Source organism: Mirounga leonina, unplaced genomic scaffold (genome assembly GCF_011800145.1).
Source record: "Mirounga leonina isolate KUSES-001 unplaced genomic scaffold, KU_Mleo_1.0 Mir_125, whole genome shotgun sequence".
NCBI lineage: Eukaryota > Metazoa > Chordata > Mammalia > Carnivora > Phocidae > Mirounga > Mirounga leonina.
In genome coordinates, this window is record NW_023270305.1 from 22442538 (window position 1) to 22462872 (window position 20335).

The window sequence follows — 20335 nt, forward strand, 5'->3', positions numbered from 1 at the left end:
ATTGGGAATCTTAACAAGATAAGATATAATTTTCAAAGGCAAAAGGTGTACAGTTCTTCACATTATAAATAATGTTCCAAGTAAAGCTTTTTGTAAACATTTCCTTCCTGTATTTTGGATATTTTTCCCTAAGATAAAGTCCCAGAAACAGAATTATTGCATTAGTGATTACAAATATTTTTATGGCTCTGAATAGACACTGCCAAAACCTTTCTAAAAGGGTTCTATAATTTACATTGCTACTTGCAATACAGGAGAATATATTTTTTAGACTTCTTTTTAAACAATGTTTAGCTTATCTTTCTTATTAGATATTACACAAGAAAAATAGAAAAATCAGAAGTAAAGTAAAATGAAGAAAATGAGAAAATACCATTAGTATTCTAAACATGTATATATATAGTCTTTTAAATAATACTGTGTGAATAACTTTTATTTTTTTAATTAAAAATTTTTTTTAAAGATTTATTTATTTGAAAGAGAAAGAGAAAGAGAGCATGTGGTGGTGAGGGGCAGAGGGAGGAGAGAGAGTCCCAAGCACACTCCCCACTGAGTGTGGAGCCCAACACAGGGCTCGATCTCATGACCCTGAGATCACGCCCTGAGCCGAAACCAAGTCAGACGTCCAACCAACTGCACCCCACAGGCATCCCTGTGAATAACTTTTAACCCAATTTTCGATTCACTTAATTCCATCATCTGTTAGGATCAAGACATACTTTTAAGTTATTTCCATTTTTCTGAGAGAAAAATAAACATCACAATAAACATCATCAGCAGAGTCTTTGTGTATATCCTTAATATTCCTTATGATAAACTGGTCAGCTAATGTGTGGTTTTAGTAAGTGTTTTGATACATATCACCCTTTAGAAAAATTTTACTAATACTATTATTCTAAAAATGATGTTAATTTAGCTGGGAAATGTTTCTATATTTCTTCCCCCCTCCCATATGTTTATGTGTAGTTTTGTTTCCTCTCTGGGAATTGTCAATTCATATTCTTTGCCCAAATTTGCATTTTAGAATGATTATTCTGACAATCTGAACAGTAACAGCTGGAGGTGGAGGCGGGGGAGACTAACAGTAGAAAAAAAGTAGGATGCAACTGTATAGACCAGGTAACAGATGATGAGGACTCAAACTAAAGGCAGGGGTAGAAGAGAGGAAGTATTTATTTATAGATATGGAAAAGGTATATATAATCTATTGCTAAATTTTTTTTTTTAAGATTTATTTATTCATTTGAGACACAGAGATACAGAGAGAAAGCATGAGCAGGGGGAGAGGAAGAGGGAGAGGGAGAAGAAGCAGGCTCCCCGCTGAGCCAGGAGCTCGATGTGGGGCTCGATCCCAGGACCCTGGGATCATGACCTGAGCCAAAGGCAGATGCTTGAGCCACCCAGGCGCCCCTCTATTGCTAAATTAAAAAAAATAGTTGCTATGTTGAATAAAATTCCATTTTTATTTTAAAAAAAGATATAGATAGATACACACATTTTAAGGCATATAAATAGATTTGTATGTGCATATATGCATAGTGATATACACCAAAATATTAAAAATAGTTATCTCTGGATGATAAGATAATATGATTACAGAGAGGATAAGATTACAGATTTTTTCCAATAATACCTTTTCTCTATATTCTGAATATGTGTAGTGAATATAGGCATTTTTATTATCAGAACAATATGACATTATTTTCAAAGATAGCATTAACAAAGTCAAATACACAGGAATTAGTTACCTACTAGATATAAGATGAAGGGGATTGAAGAAGAATCAGTTAATACTGATACCTAGGTTCTGGCCTGAAGATAGGAGGTAGGACCAGTAGTTGACATAAAGAGGAAAAAAGAAGAAAGAGAAAACACAGTATTTTTTTTTAGACATGTTGGGTATACAGTACTTACGGGTCATCCAAGGGGAGATGTCTAATAAACAGCTAAAAATATGGGATTGGAATTTAGGAGGTCTGGGTGGAAAAGCAGAATTACAATTTTTTTTTTTTTTAAGATTTTGTTTATTTGAGAGAGAGAGAATGAGAGAGAGAAAGCACATGAGAGGGGGGAGGGTCAGAGGGAGAAGCAGACTCCCTGCCGATCAGGGAGCCCGATGAGGGACTCTACCCAGGGACTCCAGGATCATGACCTGAGCCGAAGGCAGTCGCTTAACCAACTGAGCCACCCAGGAGCCCCAGAATTACAATCTTTAATATGCAAGTTAAAGCTACAGGTCACAGGTATGGATGAAGCTGCCCATAAAGTACGAAGAGGGAGGAAAGGGACAAGAAAAATACATTTAAAGAGCGGGCAGGCAAAGAGAGGCCAGCAAGTGATGTTGAGAATGAACAACGAAAAGGAAACAGGAGAAGCAAGAGGAGTGTCACAAAAGTCAAGGAAAACAAAGGGCTTCTAGAGGAGACAATATCAAATGCTGCAGAGAGGCCAAGTAACACGGAAACTGACGAGTGCACAGTGATAACAGATAACTCCCTGATTTGTAACTTTAGTGAGAGTGATTCCAATGGAGTGGTGAGGACACAGGGAAACTGAAGGGACCTCATGAAAAGCTGCTTTTTTTTGCTCCTTTTCCTGCTTGCTGGGATCTGCACCCACCTTACCCATGCTGTATGTCCTCCTTGTAAAGTCAAGGACTTAATGATTTCTTTGGAGTCTTTCAGCACAACAGACAACATCTAAAGAATGACCAGGTGAGGTCGTTATGTACGTTTTCCTCGACCACTGACTCCAGACACCTTGACACCAAGACCCCTAGAGCTCCAGGGCATAAGGGACTTAGGCAGGACACCTGAGCACTCCTTGTCTTGACCAGTTCCTGGATGTGTGAGAGGGCATGTACCCTAGACCACCATCCTCAATAAAAACTCCACGCCCCAAACAAAGACGAGACTCACTTTCCTTTCCTTTCCAAGTCTCCCAGATGCTGTCTGTATCTGCTGTCTCTAAAGCTTCAATAAAACCCTGCTCTCATTTCCTCTTGGTGTGCATTTGATTTTGATCCTGCTCGAAGCCAAGGATCCTGTTGATTGGTCCTGCACAACCCCCTCTGGGTCCTCAGACCCAGCCAGCCTGCCACAGTGAGAATGACCCCAGATTGTGGGGGACTGAGAAGCAGGTGACCAAGAGTTGAGGAAGTGAAGATACTGAAACTCCCTCAGTGAACTGAGACTGAAGAGGAGAGAGTGAAAGCAGTGAGGAGAAGGATACACTTAGGTGGGAAGGAAGGCAGGCAAGAAGAGTGAGCACATAGAGGGAGAGGCTGAAGATACAGAAGTGGGCATGACTGACAGCACTGAGCTGGAAAGTCTCCCCTTCACACTCATGCTTAACTAACATTAACTAACAGGTGAAAGGACAGTTCCCAACTCATGAAAGTCTAAAGATTTCAAGGTAACACTCTGAGGAGATGGAAAATGGATATCCTCAGCTTTCTGAGTGAAAAAGTATAAGCAAAGATAGGTCTTCAGGAGAGAAATCTAGAAAATGCTGGGCATTTGAAGAGCATGACAAAGGTAAAGAAGATCAGCAGGGAAAAGAATTACTAGACAGCATTCAGGGCTGAGGCATGAGCTGCAAAACTTTAAATTAGAAAAAGGTGTCAATAAAAACGTGCATTATTAATTTAGTTATGTGAGGTTCTTTTTTTTTTTTTTAAGATTATTTATTTATTTATTTGACAGAGAGAGACATAGCGAGAGAGGGAACACAAGCAGGGGGAGGGGGAGAGGGAGAAGCAGGCTTCCCCGCGGTGCAGGGAACCCGATGCGGGACTCGATCCCAGGACCCTGGGATCATGACCTGAGCCGAAGGCAGACGTTTAACGACTGAGCCACCCAGGCGCCCCTATGTGAGGTTCTGATCTAATTTTTTAAAAGCAATAATCTATCTTCCATTCAGTGCCAATCACAATTGTCCTTTGATATACATTGCCTTACAAGAAGATATTTTTCCACATTGTAATGAAAAAACAAAACAAAAAACAAAACTGAGGCTCTGAGAGATCAAATCACTTGACCAAAGTCACAAAGACAGTAAATTACAGACAGAGAGAACCTGTTCTAGGGCCTCTGATTTAATATTTAATGCTTTTTATACTAAACTATGCCAGCCTTCCTGGTAGGTGAATCAAGCATATTAATGCAAGTCAGCAAAGAACTAGCTGACTGGCAACCCATGTTACGATCATCAGACTCTGTGCTGCCTAATTTCCACATAATTAGTTAGGGGAGCCCTTTCTCAATATAGAAATTTTGAAAAAACTGATTAAAAAACATAACTTTTGGGGCGCCTGGGTGGCTCAGTCGTTAAGCATCTGCCTTCGGCTCAGGTCATGATCCCAGGGTCCTGGGATGGAGCCCTGCATCCGGCTCCCTGCTCCGCGGGAGGCCTGCTTCTCCCTCTCCCACTCCCCCTGCTTGTGTTCCCTTTCTTGCTGTCTCTCTCTCTGTCAAATAAATCAATAAAATCTTTAAAAAAACAAAAAACATAACTTTCAAAGGTTTATAAGAGCTCTTTTGAGACATAAATATATACATATTTCAGTGAGAAAGAGCAAATAACAGATTTCCAAAAAGCACTGTATACCAAAGGTCAGTTTAAAAAACAACAAAAATCAAATAAAATTGTTTTTACCTACAGGACTAGGGGAACATTTTCTCGTGGATGGAGAAATGGTTCAAAAACAAAGGCTGTGGTTACCTCTGCCCACGCTTTGAGAACAGCCAGTTTTTCCATAGTTGTGGCACTCTCTCGGTACAGCTGGCTAGAAGATCCTTTTCCAGCCTGCACTTTGTCCAGAGAAGAGACAAGCAGATTGTGCACTCGACGGAGGTCATTGAGATCACTGACAACTCCACTTCCAATCCATGTACTACACACCTAGCCAAAGAAAAACATTTTTAATTTTCTATAAAAAAATTAATATTAACATACGAGAGTAGGAAGTAAATATGATTTTTTTTTCCTTGGGGAAAGAAACACAAAATACCAATGAAGAAAATGAAACAAAAAAACCCCTGAATGCTGTGCTTCAACATTATTTTTGAATAACAAATCAGCAACAAGGATGGAAGTTATTAAACTCTTATGTGGAAAACTAACAGTATTTACTTATCGTATTTCCATTGTCCAATGTGACAAAAATTTTAACAGAAAAAAATTTCTGCCTGAATTACTTCAGTTGTGAATAATTCTTCAACATTTCTGCTTACTACAGGCAAAGGGTTATTCTGGGTGCTATGGAAGAGATTTAAAAATAAATAAATAAAGGGGAAAAATCTAGTCCCTGTCCTCAAGAAAGAAAACACAGATTGAATGAACATTTTAGGACTGCAATACTACACTTAAAAACAGAGAAGGGAGAGATTACTTTTAGCAGAAGAAATGGGAATGTTTAGGTATCAGGAAGGTCTGTGTGTGTAAATACAGAGGAGTTACATGGGAAAAGAGATGAGATTAGCAAAATTAACTGGGATCAGATTATGTTACAATTTAAATTCCATGCAAACTGAATTCAGACTTTGTTCTATGGGCAATCAGTTTCCAAGGCTTTTGAGCAGGGAGATTACAACTGAAATTGTGCTTGGGGTGCCTGGGTGGCTCAGTTGGTTAAGCATCCGACTCTTGATTTCGGCTTGGGTCATGATCTTGGGGTTGTGGGATCGAGCCCCATGTCAGGCTCCGAGCTCAGCATGGAGTCTGCTTGCAAGTCTCTCTCTCCTTCTCCCCTTGCCCCTCCAACTCCCCTCAATCAATCAATCAATCAATCAATCAATAAAATCTTAAAAAAAAAAAAAGAATTGTGCTTTAGGAAGATTGTTCCAGTATTTATACCAGGAAAGAACGTATTTAAATGGTAAGCAATGTGTTCAGTTAAATGACTATTACAATATTATGGGACAGAGATGATATAGATCAAGCTGGGAATGGAATGAAAAGGGAGTGTCACCTGAGAGAGCCTTGGAGACAGAAATCACAGGATTTGGAAACCAATTAAATATTTTTAGGGGAGGGGCCAGAGACTTGCAAAAAGTGTGAGGAATCAAAGATGGCTGTTGTAAATAATGCTGCAATAAACAGGTGTGCATGCATCCCTCTGAATTAGTATTTCTGTATTCTTTGGGTAAATACCTAGTGGTGTGATTACTAGATCATAGGGTAGTTCTATTTTTTACTTTTTTTTTTTTTTTTTACAATAGCCAAATTACAGAAGCAACCTAAGTGTCCATCAACAGATAAATGGGTAAAGAGAATGTAGTATATATACACATGTATATACACACATACATACATATATACACATACAATGGAATATTACTCAGCCATAAAAAGGAATGAAATTTTGCCATTTGCAACAACATGGATAAAGCTATGGAGTATAATGCTAAGTGAAATAAGCCAGTCAGAGACTAATACCATATGATTTCACTTATATGTAGAATTTAAGAAACAAAACAAATGAACAAAGGGTTAAGAAAGAGACAAATCAAGAAACAGACTCTTAACTATAGAGAACTGGTGGTTACCAGAGGGGAGGGGGTGGGGGGATGGGGGAACTAGGTGAAGGGGAGAAGAGCACACTTATAGTGATGAACACTGAGTAATGCATAGAACTGCTGAATTGCTATACTGTACACCCAAAACTAGTATAACTATACTGGAATTAAAATTTTAAAAAACAATAACTAGGGAGATCTGGGAACTCTCCACAAACAGGTAATAACTAAAGCAATGTTATCAGTAAATTTGTTCAAGGACTGATGTATATAAAAAAAAGGTGTAAGGACAGAACACAGGGAAGATAGTTACACTTAAGGGACAAGCAGAATAAGAGTAAACAATGAAAGAAATTGAAAAGAAAATGCCAGAAGAGCAAAAGGAAAACCAAGCAAGTGCAGGGACACTGGAGTCAAAGGAAGAATGTTGACGAGGAAGGGGTGGCCTGGTGGTGCTAGCTTGCCTCCATAATCACAAGTCCTCACTTTAAAGAACCTGAAACTCGGGGTGCCTGGTGGCTCAGTCAGTAGAGCATGCAACTCAGTAGAGCATGCAACTAGTGAGTTCAAGCCCCAGTATGGGTGTGGAGATTACTTGAAAATAAAATCTTAAAAAAAAAAACAACAGAGAGTATGAAAGTAGAAACTGCAGGTTCTGCATTATAGGTTTGGCTTATGAAAAAAGATAAAGTAGCACTGAATCAGCAAAATCATATTCAGAGAAAAGAGCCTGGCCTTATATCAAGAGTGGTACATGAACCTACATTTATCCATTTTAATCTGAAATAAGATATTTAAAATATATGTTTATGATTCCTATGCTGATTTAAAGGATTTTTTTTTTTTTTTATTAAACCACTGATTACTGTCTCCAGTTGTGTTACATTTGAGAGTCTCCCTATAATACCTAAAAATTACCCTGATTCAGTTTCAGGTTTAACATGACATCTGTTCTAGTAAATGGATGCCATGTTTCATGATCTGTCCAAAACCAACTCCTTACATTCCTTTAAGAAAAAGGAACTTGCAACCCATTGTCCATCTGTTTCAAAACTAGGTTTCCGGGCGCCTGGGTGGCTCAGTTGGTTAAGCAATTGCCTTCGGCTCAGGTCATGATCCCAGGGTCCTGGGATCGAGTCCCACATCGGGCTCCCTGCTCTGCGAGGAGCCTGCTTCTCCCTCTCCCACTCCCCTTGCTTGTGTTCCCTCTCTCGCTGTGTCTCTCTGTCAAATAAATAAATAAAATCTTTAAAAAAAAAAAACAAAAAAACCCCCCTAGGTTTCCTCCCAGAAACAGGACAGGAGGTCAAGAACGTAAGCCTGTGTAAGTAGAAAAGAAAAGAAACTTCGTATAGGAAAAGCAGCTTACAGCCACATAAGGTATAAGAAGTTGAAGGCAAATTCAGTTAACAGGAGATTTTCATACTACTCATCCACAAGATGAAATCTGAATAGGCTTTGCTTTTCTATGAACAGGAGCTTTGTAGGCTTTGTCTGCTTAAATACTATGCTCTGAAACATCATCATGATACATTTATTTATACAGAATTATGGTTTCTGATTGTTTGTGTGTCGGCATCTCATACCAAACGGCCTGCTCTAACTGACATTTGTATTACGATCCACAGATCTCTCTCTTTAACAAGGCTCCCTCTTTTCTCTCTGGTCTGCTGTTTGTGAGAGGAGTTCATTTCTCTGAAGGTCATCATTAAGACAGCAGACTACAGAGAAATAAATCTTAACAATGGGGGGGGGGTGCCTGGGTGGCTCAGTCGGTTAAATGTCTGACTCTTGATTTTGGCTCACCTCATGATCTCAGGGTTGTGAGACTGAGCCTTGTGTCAGGCTCCTCACTGGGCGTGGAACCTGCTCAATATTCTCTCTCCCCCTCTCCCTATGCCCCTACCCCACCTCTCCCTCTCTAAAAAAAAAAAAAACAACAAACTTAACAATGGGAGGAAGAGGCAAACTCATTCAGCCTGAGAAAACAAAGTAAGAACTTTACACTTATTGTAAATAGCAGAACATTCTTTGTCTAGAGGCCACATGTAGCTTGATTATGGATTCTAAGCAATAATGATGGACCACAGCCCTGTACTCCAGAAAATGCGGAAGGAGAGAGTTGCTTCTCTTCTGTCCTTAGGAAAGCAGATCAAGAATCCAATTTCCTCAAAGATGAGAGCTTAATGCATGAATCCATTTTCAGAATGAGGCATTAAAAAAAAGGGACTTATCAAAAGCGTAGGACTGTAAGTGCTTCTGTGACTTTTTTCAAATATAATAATGTGAGAATAATCTCCTGGGATTAATTTTGTAATGAAATTTCCATATTGTGAAATTCTCCAGAAACTTACAGAATTTTCACAAACTGATAAAAAAAAAATCTTTTATTACCTAATTATCATTAATATGCATTCTTTAATTATTTTGTAATCTTACTTTTACTTTTAGTCCCTCTGATTTTTATACCTTTGTTCACTATTGGATGATAAAAGACCTATGTATCCCAAAGTCATTTCCTCAGCTATGACAAAAAAAGGGATGCAATTAACAGTTACTACTTCATCATTTGATACAGAATAAAAGAAGAAACTGTCACTGTTGTATTTCCAAGATAAAAATATTTGATTTTTCTCCTTTCTTGGAAGTGAAATTCTAAGGTATCTATTAATTTAAAGAAGGTAACTATAGAAAACCCTATTTTTCTTCTTACCTGGCAGGCTTTTGCTATTATGTCTGATGGGGTATCTTGTGAAAAGGCTGGTCTTAGAGCAGCTCCCACCTAAGAAAATGAATATGAGCATTTTACTGTTAAAGATAAGTAGTAAATACAAAACCTCTTGTGTCTTTGGAGATGAAAACACACAAAACACATCTTTGTTATTTTCTTTTTTATCACATCTCCCTTATCTCTCTTTTCAGTTACAATAAACTCAAACCTACCATTTTTCTTTTGCTTTCCAGGAGGTTATAATCATTATTGAATCTATACAAATGCTATACCAAAACAGGCAATTAATCTTGTTTCTTTTTCCTTTGTTTTTAATAGGAAACAGGATTTTCTGACAAAGTCACATGTTCCTAGACATAACAGAAAACTTCTGTTCTTTTTTTATTATGTCTATATTTTCCTGAATGTATCCTAACAGTATTTACCTCATGGGTGAATCTCATATAACTGGATCAATTCCTTTAATAACTGAGTAGTACTAAAAATTCACATAGTCACTGAAAGACCTCAGAGACCATTTCACCTCAAAAAAAAGATACTTTAAAAGAAGGATGCTCAGGGCTCCTGGGTGGCTCAGTCAGTTAAGCATCTGCCTTAGGCTCAGGTCATGATCTCAGGGCCCTGGGATGGAGCCTGACATCAGACTCCCTACTCGGCGGGGAGCCTGCTTCTCCCTCTCCCCCTGCCTGCCACCCTCCTGCTTGTGCTCTCTCTCTGTCAAAAAATAAATAAAATCTTTAAAAAAATTTTTTTAAAAAAGGGTGCTTAAGAAATATTCATTTATGGGGCGCCTGGGTGGCTCAGTCGTTAAGTGTCTGCCTTCGGCTCAGGTCATGATCCCGGGGTCCTGGGATCGAGCCCCGCATTGGGCTCCCTGCTCCGCGGGAAGCCTGCTTCTCCCTCTCCCACTCCCCTGCTTGTGTTCCCTCTCTTGCGGTCTCTCTCTCTCTGTCAAATAAATAAATAAAATCTTAAAAAAAAAAAAAAAGAAATATTCATTTATGTACCACTGTCATAGTAGTAAGTGAAGGAATATGAGCTTTAGTTTTAATAAGCCAATCCAGTCATAGATTCTTAAGTATATTAGATTTAATGTGTATAAACTGAATAAGGAATTAGAGTCAACTCCTAATCTGAGACATCTTCCCTTACACAAGAGAGTAAGTCACTGAAATATATCAACAGTAGTTTCGAAATGGATCAAGAGTCCCTCTCCGTGACTGAAAACACATGGCAACTAATTGCAGTGTTGGCAGTACAGTCATCAACTAATCACAGAACTGGGCTGGGTCCTGTACCGAAGGAGAAAGAGATTACCGGGTTGACTGATAAAACCGGAATATGACTGACTATATCCATATATATATATTCTATAATAGAAGTAATATATCAACACTGAATTTCCTACAGTTGATAACTGTTCTGTGGTTATGTAAGTCAGTGTTCTTGTCCTTTGGAAACACAGACTGAAGTATTAAAGGGTAAAGGTACATGATTTAAATAATTATTCTTCCCATTTTTCTGTAAGTTTAGAATTATTCCTAAGTAAAAAGTCAAAACAAAACAAAACAACAAACCTTCATTCTTATAGGTTGGGTATTTGGGAGTAAATAATTGTATACGGGTTTTCTATAGCCAGTTGGGCTAGAAGCCATAACTTCCTCACCTGTACTTATGATGGAAAAACAATGGAGCATACATTATTCACCCTTTTTAATTTTGTGTATGTTTGGGTATAGCTTTTATTTATTTATGTATGTATGTATTTATTTATGTTATGTTAATCACTGTACATCATTAGTTTTTGATGTAGTGTTCCATGATTCATTGTTTCGTATAACACCCAGTGCTCCATTCAGTACGTGCCCTCCTTAATACCCATCACCAGACTAACCCATCCCCCCACCCCCGTCCCCTCTAGAACCCTCAGTTTGTTTCTCAGAGTCCATAGCCTCTCATGTTAGATGAGGTGTTGTGTATCCAAAGCTAAGGTTCTGGTATAATTACAGTAAAAAAAAAAAAAAATGTGTCTTTCTTCCTTGATAACTTAAGTTTCTTTGTCTTTACATAACCCATCATAACCAGGATTAAATCTATTGTGCCTCAGTTCAAGAACGCAAATAAAGTTATAAATCTGAGGAAACAAGTATCTCTGTTTAGAATACAATAAAATATTTTTTGAAGGTATGTAATTCTTTCAGTCATATTTTTAACTGCTGTTATTAAGTTACCCTTCAGCATACAAAGTTGCCCTTTTTATTTTTAAAAATGCTTATCAAGTCTTGACATATAAAAGTAATGTCAGCAAATCCACAACACTCTTTGAATGTCTTATCTTTTAAATGGCATGGCTAAACGTCTAAACACAAGACTGAAAAGCTAGGCTGCAATTCTATTCTAGTTTTATCACCAATACACTATCAGAACTTAAAAATAGTCACAAGTTTTATACTATTGTTTCTTCAACTGTGGGATTCAACTATGTAACAGATGATGGGAATAAAGATATGCAGTTGAAGAACCAAATACATTTCTCCAGGGAATCTTCACTCTTTAATGATCATGCAAAGGATCCATTTTAAGTTTTAGATAAACAGAGTATCTCACATTAGCTTGATACTGCTCCAGAATCACATGGCCTGGAAATTCTGGCTCAGGCACAGATGCAAACTTCTTGATAATGTCTTCAAGTGCTTGGAGCCCAGCCATCCGCAGCTGATTACTATGATCTGTTGCAGCCATGAATGCCATGCGAATCAGGTCAGAGAGATGAAGTACCAACAGGTCATCTAAAAATAAAAAAAGAAGGCAAAAAGGAAAACTCTAAAAATAGATATTACAACACAAAAATATGAAATGAAATAAACCTCTTTAAAAAAGCACTTATGTTTGGGGCACCTGGATGGCTCAGTAAGTTAAGTGTGTGCCTTCAGCTCAGGTCATGATCCCAGGGTCCTGGGATCAAGCCCTGCATCAGGCTCCCTGCTCAGTGGGGAGTCTGCTTCTCCTTCTCCTTCTGCCTGCCGCTCCCCCTGCTTGTGCTCTCTCCCTCTCTGTCAAATAAATAAATAAAATCTTAAAAAAACCACTTATGTTCCACATATTTCACTATGTCTAAAAATAACAAAGATACACTTTCAAGAAAGCTCGTGTATCATAATTTCTCAAGAATACTGGTAAACCTTTACCCAATATGGTAATATAGATGACATTATTGGATGTACAATAGCATTTGGAGCAAAATAACTATAATAACTTTCCCCAAAGGAGTTTGTAATTCTTTTAGAATAGGATTGGCAGATTTTTCCTGTAAAGAACTAGATACTTTTGGTTTTGCTGGCTATATAATTTCTATCACAACTACTCAACTCTGCTGTTGTAGAATGAAAATAGTCATAGATCACGTGGATATAAATGGGTATGCTGTGTTCCAATAAAACTTTATTTAAAAAAAACAGGCTATGGTCTGGATTTGGACTGTAGGAAGTAGTTTTCCAACCTCTACTCTGGAAAAGACTTTTATAATGACAAGATGTAGAAAAGGGAAGTCTTTTTCCTTTTAGAGTAAAGGCTACCCCAGATCTTAAGCTTAAAAGCAAGTCTCAAAAGGATTCAAAAGATACCAAGTAATTTAACTACATCCCAGAACAAAGTCCAACATATTTAAAGGAATACAACAAAATCCAGCCCTACTACTATAAAATCTGCAAATCTGGCATGTAATAAAAAATTACCAGGGATGCAAAGAAGTAAGAAAATATATCTTGCAACAAGGGAAAAAAAACCCCCAGTGAATAGAAACAGATCCAGAAATGAAAAAGGTGATGAAATTAGCAGACAGGGAGCCTAAAATAGTTATCATAAATATGTTGTCTATATTCAAGAAAGAAAACAAAAACCTGAACATATTGAAGAGAGAAGTATTGAAGAGAGAAGGGAACCACAATGAGTCTTGTAGAAATGAAAAAATAAAAAATGACAAATATACTGGATAAGATTATTAGTGATTAGATACTGAAGAAGAAAAGATTGGTGAACTTAAAGAACTAGCAACTGAAGTTATCTAAAGACTTTATCAAGCTCAAGTACTCTAAAATTCTTCAGGAGGCTGCAAGACTCCCAAAGTCTTTTTGAAGCAGTGGCAATCTGTGGCTCAGCTGGATTCCCAAACAGCTCCTATTTAAACAGGTTTTTGTGGTTATTGCTATTGTGAAGGTTATAAGACAAGTACGGTCTAATTTTTTTCATGTGCCTACCTAAAATTCCAATTTTAGAATCTTAAATTTAAAAAAGAACATTTACTGGCTTGGGGAAGAGGAACAAAGGAGAGAGAGAGAAAAAAAAAAATTGACTAGAAGCCCCCAATACTTCCTCATCTAAGGGAGGCAAAAACACACCATCAATAAAAATCAGGTATAATGAACTACTGCCAGAAGTTGGGAGGAAATTTCCAAGGCAGATGGAACTGGATTAAAATGAGCCTATTCATATTACGCCAACCGAAAAGTAAATAAAAAGATCCATTACTCCTCCAGTACTCTCTGTTACCTAATTAAAAAGGTCTAGAATGATAGCAATCTACCAACCAAAACTAGGCAATTATTCCCGAAAGTACTGTCACTTCTCTACACAAATCTCTACTTCCAACTTTTCTTAAGTCAAGATGTCTTTTTTCCAAATCCAAGGAGATAAACTCCCAGAGCAGGGGAATGGGAAGGGGCAAGAAGCAGGAACTCTAAAATGGGGAGGGAAGTAGGGGGCTGTTCGAGGTTTATTATATTCCGGGAGCAGTAGTTCCATACAACTAAAGCTCAGTGGATACAAAGGGGGATAAGGATGATAAAGGAAGAGCCTGGATAGCACATTTATTTGGTCTATAACTTTGAAAAATACATGCTGACATGATTGTTCAGAATAGCAGGCAATGGGAACTAGAAAGGATCCTGTTTCAGTCCAGCAGAACAAAGCATGTCAGATACTGGAATCTAGGTTGGAAAGCTGTTATATCAGCTTACCATCCAGCTACCAATGTGAAGTACCAGTAAACAAAGACCAAGAATATGGGCAATCCACCCACACACACACTGTGAGCAAATTTCAAGTAGGGAGAGCGCTCTCCCCTCTTTCAAGGATATATAAACAAATAAGCCTATGAAGAAAACACATGCAGGCAAAATAAAGATTCTGAAGATTCAGAAAGAGCTAATCTCAAAAACAATTTTCTATATAAATCCGAATAAAATATAGAAAATCACTTGGCATCTCAATAGAAGGCAAAAAATCATGGCTGCTACCGAATAAGAACAGAAAATCATAAAGAGTCAAAAGGATATGATATAATGAAGGCAGAAAAAAGACAAAAAATTAAGGGAAAACTAAAAACAAAATAAGACTTAAGACCCACTATGGGGGCAGAAAACAGTAAAACATTATCAATGGTATAAAGGGAAAATTTGTGAGGATCTCTGAGAATGCAGGCAAAAGACAAGATACAAACAAAGAGAGAAAAAGCATTAAATACAAAGAAAGGAAAGCCAACCTAAGGATCTTCACTATTCCCTAAATGTCATATCACACTTATACTTCCATGCCTTTGAAATTCTCTTTACTTTTGGGGTGCCTGGGTAGCTCAGTTGGTTAAGCGTCTGACTTTTGATTTCAGCTCAGGTTATGATCTCAGGGTCATGAGATCGAGCCCCGTGGCAGGCTCCTCGCTCACCACAGAATCTACCTAAGATTCTCTCTCCCTCTCATCCTCCCCCTCACCCCATTCACGCTTGCATGCATGTGCGTGCACGCTTTCTCTTTAAAATAAATAAATAAAATCTAAAGCAAACAAATTATCTTACTTTCTTTGCTTGCAATAAACCAGTGTGGTAAGCAGAATAGTGGTGCTCCAATATGTCTATAACTTAATCCCTACAACCTGTGAATATGTTAACTTACATAGCAAAAGGGGGTTTGTAGATGTGATTAAGGTTATGGGCTCTGAAATGGAGATTATCCCAAATTTAACAGGTGGCCCAATCTAATCACATGAGCCTTAAAAGTAGAGCACCGCTCCTGACTATGGTCACAGCCATGTGACAGGTAAAGAAGGATCACGGAGAGAGTTGGTGTTGGCTTTGAGGGGGCCATCTCCAAGAGATAGAGAGAGGGGGCCACCACCAAGCAATGCAGACAGCCTATAGAAGCCGAGAAGAAAAGACTCCTGGAAAGCCTCCAGAAAGGAATGCAGCCCTGCTGATACCTTGATTTTAGCCCAGTGAGACTCATGTTGGACTTTCTGACCTATAAGAACAGTAAGATAAACAATGTGTGTTGTTTTAAGCCACTGAATTTGTGGTCATTTGTTACAGCAGCAATAGAAAACTAATACAACCAGCTTCTTCTACCTGGAAAATCTTTTCTCTGCCTTTAAAATCCAGTTTCAAAATCACCTTTTCTGTGAGATCTTCCCTGGCTCTTCAGAAAATGCATACTACTTTTTTATGTCCCCAAAACACTCCGTCATACCACTATTGGGACATATAATTGTTTGAGAGATAAGTCTTCTAGACTAGAAAATCTTCAAGGATATGGGCTATGTTTTTTTCTTCTTCATGTAGCAAAGAATAGGGTTTGGTAAATATTTGATAAATAATGGCATGAATAAGGACACTGTGTTCATGATATACTGTGCTTTGCTGATAACCGTACATTCAGATTCACATTTTATACGTGGAGTACCAGTTTTACTTTTGGTTTGTTTTTTAATCCATTTTTGAGTTTTAGTAAACTGAAAGGCATTTAGTAATCAAGTAAACTAAATGGAGTTTTAATGTATAGACTTCAATACTATTAGTACACACAATTTGTTTTTACATGTGTAAAAAAAAAAAAATGAGAGGGTGACAAAGAGACAACAAAGTAAAAGACAGAGAGTCTATTATTCTTCCATCATTCTCAGCTCTGGGTCTCCTCATCTGTAAAATGAGGATATTGCACCTGATGATCTCTTTATGAACTCCCTGTAATATCTGATCCAGGGAATGATGGGATATAAAAAGCTTACAAAAGATAAAAAACAGTGTTGAGTTTCAGTAACAGTTTTCACCTTTTCAAAAATACCTAGTAGCATTTCTGAAATCTGAAAGTTTGAGTTGGCATTCATGAGTTCTGACATTCTCCATGGCTGGGACTGCAAAACTCCCTTTACTTACGCACCTTAAAGTTTTGCCATCTCTTTTACGCTTAACTGCTAAACTAGGACACAGTACAAAGGATATGTAAGTTACTGCCATCGTTATCTTTAGGGCACATGATTAAGATACATCTACCTTATCATAGACATATACCTTTGGACCATTGTCTTCAACTTATCTTCTAAATATAGGTCAGAAGACAGGTAGTATGCTTAGGGGACAGAAAACAAGGTAAAAGGAGCTTATAAGAAATGAAAGGCAGAGTCTAAAGCATGTTACATAGCAGCAAACCTGTATTTGAAACCTACAAAAATACTCCGGGGAAAAGAAGTATTGATTTTAAATTTACTTGTAGGGTTTCGTAGCTTAGCAGAACGTGCCATGGCAAGATCGAAGTGGGCCTGGTCCGCATTCTCACACAAATTGATGATTCGGCACAGGCAATCTGCAGCGAACACCCGAGTGGCCCAGCGAGGTGCCACGAAGGGCTTTGATTTATCTTCTTCACCTAGTGTGGTGAACATGGTATCATCATCCATCTCATCTTTCTTCTCAGATTCCTCATCTTTTCCACTACTTAAGGGAGTTGCAGTGCTCATATCTATAACAAAAATGAAGCATATTATGACAAGCTCACATACAGCAAAAATGATGCTTTAGAACTTGCATTAATGTTACAAGATTTCTAATAAAAAAGGACTAAATTCTCACTCCTTTGAAAACAGTAGAATTGGCAAGTTTTTTTTAAGTCAATCAGAAAGCAAAGAAAGGATAACATAAAAGTGTTTTTACATATTTCACTAGTTTTACATACTATGTTGAATACAGAGTAACCTGGGATTTTTATATACGAAAATTTAGTGTGAATTTAGTTATTTCCCCCAAATCAAAGAAAGCTCATTAGTTTGTAATATAATTTAGCCTTCAACATTTATACAGGGATTTATAGATTAAAATTTATTAGCATTTTTAAATGTAAGCTCATATACATATATATATATATATATATCTTTTTTTGTTTACATATACAGATATATACCAGAGGTAAAACAGTCATTATTTTAAGAACATACTTTATATATTAAATACATACCACTAGAAGCTGCCAGGACATCTTTACAAAGCATTAGCCAGTGGGAAAGTTTCTCTACAGCCAGTGATGAAAGCATATGACCCAAAGTATCATGAATATCAGAACATAATTTTCTATCTGTCTCCCGGTCTAGCATTCCAAAAAGAAGTCCCTCAAGACCAGTTTCTGTTATATTAACACCTTGGTGCCGGCAGTGGATATCACTTCGAGAACTGACTCCAGGTGCAAAAGGATTGACATCTGAAAAGCAATTTTTACAAATGAACTTGTATAGAATTTTGTTGTATACTACAGGTAACAATTATGTTAAAGACCAAGGCTTACATGTAAATTCACGATTACAACAAAACAAGCTAGCTATACTAGAATTTATGTTCTCCAGCTTACATATCCTTAGGTTTAGAGAATCTGATAATAAAGGTAAAACTCTGATCCTTAAGACTGATTATTTTGAGGTATTTTAAACAAATCTCCAGGGAATGCTCAATAAATATACATTTCTTTCTAAAAAAGAGAAAGTATGGGAATGAGACATATTTCTAAGTAAAATCTACTTAGATTTAATGGACTGAAAAATAATTATTGTATATTTGTTGGAAGAACAAAGTGAAATTTATTCAGTCTTATAGTTTAGGTTTTTAAAAATCTATAAAGCCAGAACACAAATTATAAATGGATTATGTCCTAAAAGATCATTTAAAAACTGGGAAAATCCTTTCCAAGAATCATACAATCAAAAAGTCATATTGAGTGGGGAGATGGATAAAATAGGTGGAGGGGTTTAAGAAGCACAAACCTCAAGCTAAAAAATAAGTAAGTCACAGGGTTGAGAAGTACAGCATAGGGCATATAGTCAATAGTATTGTAATAACATATAATGACAGATGGTGACTACACTTGTCACAGTGCACACTGCATCAAGTACAGAATTGTGGAATCACTATGTTGTACACCTGAAACTAATATAACATTGTATGTCAGTTATACTTCAATTAAAAAAGTAATATTGTCACAAAATAGTAGTTAAATGTCTTGCTTTATCTGAAAATCTTTTTGTTCTTAGAAACAGCAGAAGTTGTACAACTAGCAACCTTAAGAAGGAATACTATGAGGCTCTGAAGACTGAAGCCCTTTGAACCTTGAAGACAGTGAAACAAAGGGATGTAAACTGAAAGTGGCTCTTTTAGTTGAGTCACTCCAAAGACAAAATAAGGGCAAGTTTGCAGAAAATAGCCAGTGAGAGGAGCTCAAATAGTAGTAAAAGTCAAAAGCTTTGATTCCAAGGAAAGAGAACATTAGTGCGAAATTAGGCATAGAGGCCTATTTTTCACTTAGCAGCTGATAGTAACTATGTTCCCATATCAGGAATTATACTTCTACAACATTAATTTTCATAGCTACCTAGCAAACTAAAAAAAAAAAAAAAAAAACAGAGAGAGAGAACATTGATTGATCACTGAGGATAAATTCCTAAAAGGGGAATCACTAGGTCAAGGGTAAGCTGACAAAAAATACTGACAAATCCAGAAAATTTGTATGACTTTACATTTCTTTCTACCAGCACTATAAGATATTTCTCTTTTATTCATACCTCTCTCAGTGCTGGTTATAATCATTATTTTTAATTTGGTCAGTTTTATAGAAGAAAAATGCTATCTTATGATTGTATTGACTTGTAATTATTTAATCACTGGAGGTTGAAAATATTTCATATGTTGACATTTCTTCTTTGATAAAACATGTTTCTTATGCTCTCATGATTTTCTATAGATGCAGAAGAGAGTTAACATAGCAGGCCTGAGATGACTTAGTAAGGCCTAAAATTCAGATTAGCTCTCAGCTAGCATCCTGGTGAACTGGGTTTCAGGAGGGTTCCCACCATTTCCTGGTCAAAGTGGCTCACTATGCCTAAACCGTTTGTACAAACGGTATGGTTTATGCTGAACACCTGCTTGCCTTTTAAAGTCTGGACTTTTGGAACATGTTAGGCAGACCATGCCTAGTCACCCAGAGCCCAATAAAAACCTTGGGCACCGAGCCCCTAACAAGGTTCCATGGTAGACATTTCATATGTTGTTAAGACTCATTGCTGGGGAGTCAAGCAGCTCCTGCGTGACTTCATGGGGCGTGGGCTCTTGGAAACCTGCACCTGGTTTGCTCCAGAATTCACACCAAGTGCCTTTTCCCTCTGCAAATTTTGCTTTGTATCCAGTTGCTGTAATAAATCATAGCCATAAGCATGATTATAATGCTAAGTCCTTCTAGTGCATCATCAAACCTCGGGGTGGTCTTAGGACCCCCAACACATTAAGTTTTAAAAACATTAAAATGTAAACATGCACACTTCAATAAATAAAATAAATTAATAAATATATTTTGCAAGTACTTCCCCTCTTAGTTTGTCTCTCAATTTTGATTATGGTGACTGAGGAGTATAAGTTTTAAAATATTGTATGTACTCAGGAGAATTCTATAATTATTTTTGGTGCTATGTTTTCTCTCTAAAAAGCAATAGTATTTACTGTATAAATAACTTCTTTCACATTCTGCAATACAGTATATTTGTTAATAGAGCTCTTATACTACCCTAAAATTGAAGTTATTTTAGTATCTTGCTTCTTAGTACCCAAGCAACTTCTATGCATTAGAAAGCTCCTATGAGTAAAAGTTTTCTCTCACAATAGGGGAAATTATTTCAGTTAAGCTCTGAAAAAGCTCCCAAGCAACCTATCCCTAGAGACCAAAAGGCCAGCTATGAAATTCAAGCTATACTTAAAACCTCCCAAAAAGCAGAAAGAACTAAAGAAAG

The 20335-nt window shown here is 37.2% G+C and overlaps 1 protein-coding gene across 1 annotated transcript in view; it reads right to left on the reverse strand.

The window, feature by feature from the left end:
- Window positions 1-20335, reverse strand: part of HEATR5B (HEAT repeat containing 5B) — a 109581-nt gene that overhangs the window by 29988 nt on the left and 59258 nt on the right. The window contains exons 23-27 of the mRNA XM_035000926.1: window positions 17527-17766; window positions 16783-17034; window positions 11857-12038; window positions 9232-9300; window positions 4723-4902 (exon numbers count right to left, since the gene is read on the reverse strand). Of these exons, the coding sequence (XP_034856817.1) occupies window positions 4723-4902; window positions 9232-9300; window positions 11857-12038; window positions 16783-17034; window positions 17527-17766 (923 nt within the window). The remainder of the gene's footprint in view (window positions 1-4722; window positions 4903-9231; window positions 9301-11856; window positions 12039-16782; window positions 17035-17526; window positions 17767-20335) is intronic.